The 13,007-nt window shown below is 37.9% G+C and overlaps 1 protein-coding gene across 2 annotated transcripts in view; it reads left to right on the top strand.

Moving 5' to 3' along the window:
- The window catches only part of LOC127454336 (neurobeachin-like protein 2), a 108,613-nt gene that overhangs the window by 56,050 nt on the left and 39,556 nt on the right, over positions 1-13,007 (top strand). For both annotated transcript variants that reach the window (XM_051721461.1, XM_051721462.1), the window contains exons 17-22: positions 1,901-1,993; positions 5,811-5,982; positions 6,711-6,844; positions 10,215-10,374; positions 11,262-11,364; positions 11,456-11,606. In XM_051721461.1, coding sequence (XP_051577421.1) covers positions 1,901-1,993; positions 5,811-5,982; positions 6,711-6,844; positions 10,215-10,374; positions 11,262-11,364; positions 11,456-11,606 — 813 coding nt within the window. The remainder of the gene's footprint in view (positions 1-1,900; positions 1,994-5,810; positions 5,983-6,710; positions 6,845-10,214; positions 10,375-11,261; positions 11,365-11,455; positions 11,607-13,007) is intronic.

Below are 13,007 nucleotides of genomic sequence, written 5' to 3'. Positions count from 1 at the left end.
CACTTATTATTATTCTGGGAGATTTTAATAAAGCTAACCTCACCCTTGAACTACCAAAATACAAACAACACAGAAATATCCTGGATCACTGATACACCACTGAAAAGGATGCATATCGCTCTGTCCCACGTGCAGCTTTAGGACTCTCTGATCACTCTCTGGTTCATCTTCTCCCAACATACAAGCAGATACTAAAATCAGCTAAGCCTGTAATAAGGACTGTAAAGAGATGGACCAATGAAGCAGAGCTGGAACTACAAGCCTGCTTTGACTGAAATGATTGGAGTGTTTTTGAGGCTGCAGCCACAGACCTGGACGAGTTCACAGATACTGTGACATCATATATCAGTTTCTGTGAGGATATGTGCATCCCTACTAGGACATTTTTATCATTCAATAACGATAAACCATGGTTTACTGGAAAACTCAGACAGCTTCATCATGCCAAAGAGGATGCTTATAGAAGTGGGGATAAAATATTGTACAACCAGGCCAGGAACACACTGACTAAGGAATCAAAGTGGCTAAAAAAGCTACTCTAAAAAGCTGAAGAAACAGTTTTCAGCCAACAATCCTGCATCTGTGTGGAAAGGCCTGAAAAGCATCACCTAGTACAAGACACCTCCTCCTTGCTCTGTAGAAAGTCAACTAATGGCTGATGAACTGAATGTGTTTTACTGCAGGTTTGAAAAGCCCAGTCTCACACCCCTCCCCCGCTCTGATCTTCGCTTCACACACACACCAACACTTCCTGGAACCCCCCTCCTCCCCCTTCCTGCTACTCAATCTGCAGTGTGCCGGGTCTCTCTCAAACAAAAGACTAGGAAAGCTTCAGGCCCAGATGGTGTTTCACCTGCCTGTCTGAAAGTCTGCGCTGGCCAACTGGACCCCATCTTCACACAGATCTTCAATAGAATACTGGAGCAGTGTGAAGTTCCCTGCTGCTTCAAACGCTCCACCATCATTCCGGTCCCCAAAAAACCCAAAATCACAGGACTTAATGATTACAGACCTGTCACTTTCACGTCTGTGGTCATGAAGTTGTTAGAGAGACTGGTTTTGGCCTACCTGAAGGACATCACTGGACCCCTGCTGGACCCCCTTCAGTTTACTTACCGAGCAAACAGGTCTGTGGATGATGTTGTCAATATGGGACTGCATTATATCCTGCAACACCTCGACAGACCTGGAACTTATGCAAGGATCCTATTTGTGGACTTCAGTTCAGCCTTCAATACTATCATACCTGATCTTCTCTCAACCAACTGACCCAGCTCTCCATGCCCACCCCAATCTGTCGATGGATCACCAGCTTTCTGACAGATAGGCAGCAGCTAGTGAGACTGGGAAAACTCACATCCGGGACCCTCACTATTAGCACTGGTGCTCCTCATGGATGCGTTCTCTCTCCACTGCTCTTCTCCGTGTACACAAATGACTGCACTGCAAAAGACTCCACTCTCAAGCTCCTGAAGTTTGCAGACGACACCACAGTCATCTGCCTCATCCGCAACGGTGATGAATCTGCATACAGATGGGAGGTTGATCAGCTGGCTGTCTGATGCAGTCACAACAACCTTGAGCTGAACACACAAAACAGTAGAGATTATAGTGGACTTCAGGAGAAATTCCCCTGCACTCCAGGGGAGAAATCCCCCAACACTGTCTGTCTGTCTGTCTGTCTGTCTGTCCATCTATTTCTCTGTCTATGTATCTGTCTATCTATCTTTCTGTATATCTATCTGTTTGTCTGTCTATCTGTCTGTCTCTCTATTTATCTCTCTGTCTGTCTGTGTGTGATGTATACAATCTGATGAAAGTAATATAAATACAGTATGTTATAAAGGGAATGCCTACAGGCCCTAAATTGAAGGATTGTCCACATTATTTTGTCTCATAGGCCTTTAACAACCAGATCTGCTTCGATCTGTCACCTAATCATCTGTATGATGGCAGGCTAACTGGTCACAGGGTGGTGAACTGGGACGTCAAGGTGTGTATGCTTCACTGATCATCATTATCCTACATCAGAGTTCAGGAACTTTTTCTCACTAAGGAGCCATTTTTTTTAATTTTTGGTTGATGCATTTTTTTCGAAAGAATCATAGCACAAACTAATAATTTACTATTTTCAATAAAAGGTTTTCAATAAAATAAAATTTTTATTATGACCATAGACTACTCAAAAACAAACAAATATGCAACAGTTAATAGGTAACATGTTGCAATATGGAATTGAGCACATAAAATTACTTCATTTTACATTTGTTCATGAATAAGTTGGACTGGGTGATATGTAAAAAATTTTTTTTAAGATAATCGGCTTAATAAATATCACAAAATCCGATTATATCGTCAACCCCCCTGCCGAGGGTCAGTGAATATTTTTTCTTTATTGATTTTGCTTTAAAAATTAAATTAATTTATTGAAACACGAAAAACTTAAAAGACATTTCTAAATTCAAATTGCCCTTTAAACGAAACGAAAAAAGCAATTAAAATAACGAATTGATCAAAAAATCTTATATATAACCACCCCTAATCCATATATTAACCGTATCCAATGGCCCCATTTGCCATCACGCAAGTATCCGTCAACAACAACAGGTGAAAAATTACTTATAGCCTACAAATGAAGAACTAAAGACAATTATAAATGTAAAGATAATAATAATAATAATCATAATAAATAAGTCTAATAAATTCCCATGTGTTCGCAAATGCTGCCAAATGTGTGTTCTTATGGAATGTGTTTGTATTGCGTTTAGGTAATACAGCTAATGATGCCTAAAGAAAATAAAATAGAACTAAATTTTAGGTTCAATGTGTCTTGTATTATTTTATGATTTAATGACTTTTGTCTTTGTTTAATATATATATATATATATACACACTACCAGTCAAAAGTTTTGAAACACTTGTCCGAAATGTTTCCCATGATCTTAAAAATCTTTTGATCTGAAGGCGTATGCTTTCAAACGTAAATGTTTAAAATTAGTTTTGTAGACAAAAATATAATTGTGCCACCATAATAATTTATTTCATTATAAATCTAAAATTTAATTAAAATAAAAGTTTTTGAAATTGATGACTTGGACCAAATAATAAAGAAAAGCAACCAATAAGTGCCCAGCATATAGATGGGAACTCCTTAAATACTGTTTAAAAAGCATCCCAGGGTGATACCTCAAGAAGTTGGTTGAGAAAATGTCAAGAGTACATGTCTGCAAATTCTAGGCAAAGGGTGACTACTTTGAAGATGCTAAAATATAACACAGTTTTGATTTATTTTGGATTTTGTTTAGTCACAACATAATTCCCATAGTTCCATTTATGTTATTCCATAGTTTTGATGACTTTACTATTATTCTAAAATGTGAAAAAAAAATTATAATAAAGAATGAGTAAGTGTTTCAAAACTTTTGACCGGTAGTGTGTGTATATATATATATATATATATGTATGTATATATATATATATATATATATATATATATATATATATATTACTAAACCTGCAGTGTTGCGTTCACAATGCGTAAGAGTGAACTGCTCCATGGAAATAAAGCGAAACTCACAGCACCTTCTGAGATGATTGGAGATCATTTGCAACATTCTCATAGACTTATTCTTGCAAACAGTTTTGTGTGATATATTTGAGTGATAACTCTTTACATGCGCATGCAGGGTTGGGAGGGTTACTTTTGAAATGTATTCCACTACAGATTACAGAATACATGCTGTAAAGTGTAATTTGTAACCGTTAGATTATTCAAGGTCAGTAATGTATTCTAAATACTTTGGATTACTTCTTCAGCACTGGTAGATGTTTTCACTTGTTTTGACTATAAAAACTCCCAGTTCAGTAAGACAAAATACACATGTTAAAAATACATTCTCTGAAAAACCTAAATATCTTATGCAATGTTGTTTCTAAAACAAGATAAATCAAATTGATCTTGTTTTAAAGATTTGTAGATATTTTTACAGGAAAACAATACAAAACTTATTATCAAGAATATGACTTTTGCCTTTATATCAAAGGTCTTACTAGAAAAAAAGAAATTATGATCTAATGTGAATTTTCTTGATAAATAAATATGATCGTGCCTGGTAACGTGCATGTAAAATGGCTAGAAATAGCATTTTAGCTTAGCGTAAAGCTGACAATTTACTTTGCTGGCAATTTTCAAATGCACTTTGGATCGCATCATTTATATGTATAAATGTTTTCCATCTGAAAGGACTAAATATTAAATGAAAAAAATGCAAAGTAATCACAATACTTTTTGAATGTAACTGTATTCTAAATTCCAATGATTTAAATTGTAACTGTAGTGGAATACAGTTACTTATATTTTGTATTTTAAATATGTATTCCCGTTACATTTATTTCATTACTCCCCAACCCTGTGCGCATGTTCTATGAGACAGGCTCGTGCTGCACACCTCTGAACAAACAGCGAATCAGACACAAGCACTGATGGCTTTTCTGTTCTTATATTATCAAATATAATAGTTTCTTCAAGCGCGTCTTTGTGACTAACAACATTTCTTGTCACGTGTCACTCCGAGACGTCTTACAGGTCACCCGCCTGTTGCTGGTAGATGAGCAAAATTACTTGTGCATGAAATACCTGCATTCAGACGAGGAGCTTTCGAACTGGATTGAGCCTCGTTGCATTTGGAGGGTGGCGGGTGCTATATAATATCCTGGGCGCACATAAAAAATAACGAACGTTTGTAAAATCGCTCTTAGAAAATGCTCTTCACAGATCAATAGTTATTGGGAAACAAGGCTTGGAGAAGCGCTTTCATTGCACACATATCAAATCAGACGTGCATCGGCGGCTTTTCTTTCATCTGTTCTTCAAAATATAATCACACATGTTTCATCATGCGCGCGTCTTTGTGTCTAATTTCTTGTCATATCACTCCGAGAAGTCTTACAGGTTGCCCTTCACAGTGGCTGGTACATCACCAAAATTACCCACCACTGCGCATGAAAAATCCACATTTGGCTGGTGTTAATTTCAAACCTTGTTCACCAGGAGTAGGCTGTATGACAAAATTGGGAGAAAGGAAATCAAAACTGTGTCATTGACTTCAAGCTTTGCAATTGCACCCACACTTTCTGCAGGAAAATTATCTCTAGAAAATTTTAAACAATCATGTGTTGTTGATGAATGGTGAGACACCCAGCGAGCCACTTGATTTTTAACAAAGAGCCACTTGTGGCTCACGAGCCATAGGTTCCCGACCCCTGTCCTACATTATTGCAGGATGATTTATTTAGTCCTGGCATCAAACATTGATAAATATTACCAGTGCTGGAAAATGGGTGTGTTCAACATATGCCTCTAGAACAGCCCATTTAAGCGCAGACAACCCTGGGTCCCACTTTATATTAGGTATCATTAACTACTATGTACTTACATTAAAATACATACAATACAATGTACTTATTGAGTAACTACATGTTGTTCTGCAAAGTTGAGGTATGGGTAGGGTAAGGGTTTAGGGTAAGGGTTGTGGTAGGGTTAGGTTTAAAATTAGATGTAAGGTTAACAGTGTAACTATAGATGTAATTAAATGTAGGTACATTAAGTGTAAGTACAATGCAACAACACATATGTACATAATAAGTACATTGTATCAAATACTTAAGTACATAGTTGTTAAAGACACCTAATATAAAGTGGAACCCAACCCTGTAGAAGCAGTAACTGCTAATTATGTGCTGTTGCACTGAATGCACAGTAGTATGTGTTATTCTCACTGTGTATGTTCATTATCTTGCCCTGTATTCAGGATGTGCTGAGTTCAGTAGGTGGGATGGGGGCACTTCTGCCTCTGCTGGAGCAGGTGTGTTTACTGGAGCAGGGTGAAACTGTTGGTCAGGAGACATCAGATCTTCTTGGGCCAGAGCTCACATCCTCCAGGGGCCCTGCTGGCATGCTGCTTCCACTGGGAAAGTCATCTGGTCAGTACTATGCTGGATCAAAATCTCATTCAAAATTTACAACCCCTTTGCGGCAGAACAGTTGCCATCTACACATGATTCTTTGTCAGAGCTGTGGACTAGCGGTTAGTGCACATGCTCCATCAAATTGATCTGTGGTGCTCATACGGTAACACACGTTTGAATCTGGCTTGCCACATTTCTGGATCACATTTCCTCGTCTTTTCCTTATCATTCCCTTCTCTGTCTCTGATTTTCTATAAATAAAAATGCCAACAAAATGTGGATAATCTTGTATCACTACAGCTCTATGTGTATTTACACAGTGTTTAAATAAAGCTGTGCAGCAGATCTATATAACTGAGTTTCAGCTTTGTGCTTTCCACTGCCCCAGTGTTACTACATTATATATTAACAGCATGTTGTCTTGGCTCTTTAGAGCTGCTTTGCACATTGATGACCTGCATTTTCTGTAATTACAGTATGAGTCACTGTTGATATTTTCTGACTGTGCTGTATGATTTTGCTTTAAGGTAGTGATTCATGAAATTGTGTTTGCGTGTATACATTAAATGTGTTTGCCAGGCTGCTGTCGAGTATGTATGTGTTTGTATGTTCTTTTCTTGTATTTTCCATTATCTTGACTAAAGATTTTTTCAATACTGTATTCTGTTGCAGTTATGATGTGTTGCCCAACTGAAACTGATTTCTGGTGTGTGTGTGTGTGTGTGCGCATTTGTGTTTGTCAGAGGGGCGTTTAGAGAAGAACAGTGTGGCAGCGTTTTTGCTGATGATTAAGAACATGCTGCGCAATCACCCAGCCAATCAGGAGAGTCTGCTTCAGTGCCATGGGCCGCCCATCATTGGAGCCATGCTCGGCAAGGTACACACACACATATGTTTATTTTGCTAACTAAAGGGGAACTTACTCTAGATTGCTAGTGTTATCATTTAAATCTAACTATAATTACTATTGACAAACCCTAACCCTACCCATAAAAGAAAACTATTTCCATTTTTAGAAGTAGTAATTTCTTTATCGACTGTCCATTTGTCATAGCTCACATTTGTGGACAATTATGTAGCCAAGTACACACTCACACAGTGGTCAATAGAGAGGGCGTCTGGAGGTCTAGTAGGACATATTGGTATATGTGACTTCAAGGCGGCGCTTCCTCTTAGGGGAAACACTTGTGCTAACTATCCCACGATATTGTACAATACACACACAACCACACATTCTCACATCTCGCAATCTTTTAAGGTTTTATCTAGTGCTGGGGATCTTTACAAAAATGAATAAGCAAGGTTAGTGTCTGACGTGAGCACATTCAAATCAAGAGTTTCACATTTAGCGTATGCTGACTGAAATCATAGCATAGCTCTAGCATCTGTGTCAGCATAACATTTAATTAATAAATAATGCAAATAATGGTATACCAAGCGACTGGTTGAGATTTTGCTATACCAGTTATATATATTTACATAGCTATCAAAAAAATAATTTAAGGGGTGTTGGTAGGCACCACACATACTGAAGTTCAGTTGCTTTCATTTGCCGAGCAACTTTGCAACTTGCCGCATTAATACAGAATGCACCTGTCACTGGTGTGCATATATTGTCTTTTTTACAATTAATTTGTATGTCTCATCCAAACAAAATTTAGAGCTGTAACAATGTTATAATATTAGTTTTACTGTTTTGAGTCTTTTGTTTGTTTTTAACTCAAGTGTTACATAATGTGAAGCTGTTTTTGCCCTGATGCCAAACTTATTATTCATTTGTTCTGAATAATCAAATATTTTTAGATGCTGTACCTTTCATTTGTGAAGTATTAAATTGATGGGATTATCCAAAATTGGGTTTTACTACATGGTTATTTAATTATTTAAAGGGGTCATGAAATGCTCTTTTTTATCATTTTATTATCTTTCCTGAGGTCCACTGATAATGTTAGTAAAGTTTTTTTGCACCAAAATTTAGTAATATATGATCATTTTCCACCCTGTTTTTGGCCCTCTATCTGAAACACTTGGTTTTGGCCAAAGCACCTTCTTAAAACTTAAACGTAAATGCCCACAGTTATGATTGGCTTACATCGTGCAGCCCCTCAAACACAGTGTAACAATTAAGAAGGTAAGGAGGAAGCTGGGACCGGCTTGACAACACATAGACATTTAATAACACTTTTCAGTGTACAAAGAAACAAAAACACGCACTGCTTTTCAGCCAGCTACGTCTAATCATAAAACACACACAAGAACGCAGACAAACTTCATGCATCTCTCTCCCATCTGCCACTGTCTCTTCTCCTTAAATACTCTAGCCTCCTCTCGCTGGAACGCGACGCCGGTGTGGCGCACAGGTGGAAGTCATTTGCCAATTATCTTCTCGGCCTCACTCTACCCAGACTCCGCTCGGCTCTGCCCTGCTCACCACATTCAGCCATATTTGAAACACAATCGGAAGAGAATGAACAAGGTCCACAATATTATAAAACAAAATTGAAGGGTTTACACATAACACACATCCAACACATTGCATCCGAATATATTACACTGTTCATCTCAAGCACAGCTGCTAACACTCAGCACCATAAACTATCAAACAGTCATGACATTTGAAATATTTTTGAATGGAATTGCTTACTTACAGTTTTCTGATCAGATTTAAGTGTTTTTAACTGCCCCCTTTTTCAATAACAGTTCCTTTGCAAAGCTTTCAATGTATTATGACTGTTCACAAGCAATCCACGCTGATATGAGCCAAAAACAAAAAGCACATATAGTCCAAAGCGGTGCACTAGGGAGCAGTTAGAGAGAGAGGATTGTAAAGTGCCTGACTTGCTCTATATTGCTCGGTGCTCCTGCTCCAGAGCTCTCTAGCTGCCCTTCAGACCTGCATGCTGGATGATGAGCTGCTCGTACTCTAATGCTCATGATGCAATCCTGGGACGCACAAGTCTCCTTGGCTGTTTCTGGAGAGACTCGCCTCTGATTCCAATGTTTGCAGCTGGGCCTGTAAAGCTCCATTCTGGCGTCTCCTTTTCAGAGTTGTAACTTAACACCGTGTCTTTTAAAAGCAGCATGAGATAAATGACAGCGATCAAAGACGCCTATGTAGTGCATGTTTATATAAAAAAATATTTAAAAATAGTCCAGATGGGTCCCTTTTGGTGTTCAGGAACAGGAAGGCAACACTAGGCCTGTCTGTCCTGCTCTCTCTCTTTCTGTGTACCAACTGAACTCCAGTGGGTGGGGCCAAGGGTGCGATGACATAAAGTAGGCATATATGTTTTTTCGCTGTAGAGGCGGTCATGAATTAATGGGCCCCCTAGTGAAGTAGGGTAGTCGCGGAAGTAGAGAATGAGGCAGCTTGGTTTCAATAAATGCTTTTATTTCATTGGGGATTAAGTTTTGAGTTGTGAAATTTACAGTATGTTTTTATAGTAGAATGACCTCTTGTATGTCAAAAAGGAAATAATTTAAATATGTAAAGGAAAATTTGTTTCCTCATGACATGTCCCCCTTAAATAATGTTATGCTGATTTCCATCAAAAATTATATTGTGGTATATAACATTATCGTGATATACAGTTTTCATACTGAAATAAAAATGTAGGTCATCAGGCCTACCCCTTCATTGGTGCTTTGGCAAAGATCAGTTGTTAGGCATGTAATATTAGGAGGAAGAATTTCATTTTCAATAAGTGAAAATTATATCTAGGGGTATCTGTGATACAGCATGTAATTAAACAGCAGCTGAAGTTCACAGAGCCTCAGACAGACTAATAGATACATACATTTTTTTGTTGCACTGTAAAGTCATTAAGCTTAGCAGTGGCTTGCATTGTTCACAGAATTATAAGTGATATCGGTTCTGCCTCAGATCAACTATGAATCAAATCATCAGTCCTTTAAAGTCCTTTGAAGAGAGTCTACTCACACTCTGTTTGAGAATTTAAAAACACACACACATGGTGTAGTGTAGCATTCTTGGCTCATAAACGAAAGGTTGTGGGTTTAACCCTTGCAAGGATTGATCCATTAGCTATCATCAACATTGTCCCTTTGAGACACTGAAACTCATTTTTCCCCAGGGAATTGTTCTTGAAATAAGTATACTGTAAGTCGCTATGGAAAAAGCAATCTGCTACATGTCTACTTACTCCTGACTTAAAGAATACAATCCTCAGACAGGAATGCAAACCCTTCCTGATCAACCTTTGTCTTGCGCTCCTGTTGTCCTCCAGGTCCCCAGCAGGATGATGGACATGAGGGTGCTGATGGCCTGTCAGTTCCTGCTCAAGCAGGTGTCCAACGAGGGCAACAACGCACTGTTATCACAACTGTATCAGTACCTGCTATTTGACTTCAGAATCTGGAGCCACAGCCACTTTGCTGTCTGTCTGGGTAAAAAACTAAAACAAATGCAACACATCTAAAAAGCAATAGTCACTGCTCCATTTATTAAACTCATTTGAATTTAATGCAAATAATAATCAGATAAAGGAACAATATTTTAAATATAGTAAAATGGTAAAAAAAAAAAAATGCATGTATTAAGTAGTGTTTTTCTGGTAAAAATATTTTGTAACATCCTTAAAACTTGATATATTAAAACTTATTTTCAGGAAATGCATCTTGAATAACTGTATTTTTATTTTTCGTACCTCATTGGATAATAATTCATTCTTGTTTAAAGCATAAATGTAACAAAAAATTGTAAAGCATTATTCTCTAAAAGCAAAGTCTTATCTTATTTAAAGGGATAGTTCACACAAAAATGAAAATTCTCTCATTTACTCACACTCATGCCATCCTAGATATGTATGACTTTCTTTCTTCTGCAGAACACAAACAAAGATTTTTAGAAGAATATCTTCTCATGTTAATTTATCTTGTTTTGAGAATGTTTTTATTGGAAAACAAGACAAAAGCACTAATTAAGAGAACAATTTTTGCAGTGGAACATATACAAATGTGAAAAACTGCTCACAAAGGGTGTTTGGTGATAAACCTTAAGTGCTCTGTCTGTCAGTTGAAGAGAACTGATGAGGAGCAGATTTAAAGTCTTGTCATACGCTCTTAACAGCACTTACATTCAGCACTTGCTGTCCTCCAGTGGTGATTTGTCATACTTCATTTTCTTGAATCAGAATCAAGTATTAATGGCCTCCAAACTCTTTGCAATGGATATTTCAGACCCAGGCTGTTAAATGTTGTTGGCGTTATCTGTAAATTTGTTGGTATTTCAGAGTTGAGAATATGACAGAGTCTGTATTTGTGTTGGTTTGTAGGTCATGTGCAGTACCTAACCACCATCATCAATGAAGGCAAGCTGAAGACCCGCAAGAAATATGGTGTTCAGTACATACTGGACTCGATTCGGGCACACTACAGGTGTGTTTAGAGCTTAAAATGTGCTTTTAGGATTTGATGTGATGTAATGTGGATGAAAAATATTTGTAAGTGTTGTTTGTTATGTTTACAGTACGGAGAAGGATGGCAGTCTTCTGTCTGATGAGAGACGGACGGTGCAGATCTCTCTTTTCTCTCTGTTGAAGGATATTCTGAAATCTCCAACTGCTGAGGAGCTTCACAGTGTACTAGCATACGCTGCTATAGTGCAGGATGAGCAACAGGTGACCTACAGACACACTGAGTACATTTACATGGACACCAGAAAGCGGGTTATTGAGAGAAAGCAGTGTATTGCGAGAAAGCAGCATTCCGGTTTACATGCACTGTATTAGCGCCATACTCTTTACCCCTGTATACATGTGGCTCAGTCAGTGTTCAAGCGCATATACGCGAAATTGAGGGACCGTCAATATTTTACTGTGGTGTTTATAAATGGATATAGTTTAGTTTATGTTCTTTTCCCACTTTTCCCAGAAATGATTTGTTGACTTGTTGGGCTCCATCCTATGACGTTTGTTATTTGGTCTGTTCCACGCACATGCGCACTCCCCAAAAACGTGTAAGAACGCCACTTACATGTATGTGTTTACATGGCCACATAAGCAGCTTTCTCTGGGAGAAACCTAGGTGTGTTAAACCACTTTCTCTTAATCCCTGAAACGGTGTAAGGAAATTGGCGTTCTCGTTTACATGATGTTTCAGAATGCCGCTTTCTGCAAAAACCATGGAATAAACCGTTTTCTTATGTGCATGTAAACGTGGTCACTGACAGCACACTCTCACTTAAAGCTGAAGTGTGTAATTCTTTGGTGTTAAAATACTTCCTATCCTTCTATCCCAGCTTTATGTTCCATTTGGTGATGCAGAAATTACACACTTCTCCTTTAACTTTAAGGCCATTTAGATGCTATTGCACTCCTAGAAGTTGACAAAATTAACTTTTAGCACATATTCAAACTTTTCAGTGTTTTTGCTTCCTGGAAATAGATCAAAAATATTATTCACTGAAAAGCTCACTAGAATGAGACTGTCCCCTCCCCCTAAGAAACTACTTTTCTCCAACTTGCAATAGAGCTGTTCAGGTTGTAGTCCACAATGTCGGAAGAGAATTCGCCATGGGTTCCCTCTGGATTTTCCTATGGGTTTTTATAATGGGGTTTTTGAACTTATGAGTAAAATAAGGTCTGTGGTAAACATTACTTGACGATACGTGGATGTTTTGTTCTACAACATAAATTGCACACAGTCATACCGCAAACGTACATTTTAAAACTGTATTGAACTTTATTGGCTTCAAAATTCACGTTTGAGTTATGAAAGTATCAAGTAATGTTTACCACAGACCTTATTTTACTCATAAGTTCAAAAACCCAATTATAAAACCCATAGGAAAATCCAGAGGGAACCCATGGTGAATTAGACTTCTGGGTTCGCTTCAAATTGACATCACGGCTGAACAGCTCTATAGCAAGTAGCTTATCATGGTTCATCGCTGTGACGTAACTAAAGCCATTCAATATGTCCCGTCCCAATTTTCTGGCTCAGTTTGAAATACAAAGAAAAAAGTGCTTGTCCAGTGATTTTACAAAAATAACAAAATGGAAATGTAAAAAAATCATGGG

This window comes from Myxocyprinus asiaticus, chromosome 16, assembly GCF_019703515.2.
Source record: "Myxocyprinus asiaticus isolate MX2 ecotype Aquarium Trade chromosome 16, UBuf_Myxa_2, whole genome shotgun sequence".
NCBI lineage: Eukaryota > Metazoa > Chordata > Actinopteri > Cypriniformes > Catostomidae > Myxocyprinus > Myxocyprinus asiaticus.
Note: the sequence above shows the minus strand (reverse complement) of the source record. Positions and strands in the feature narration are given on the sequence as shown.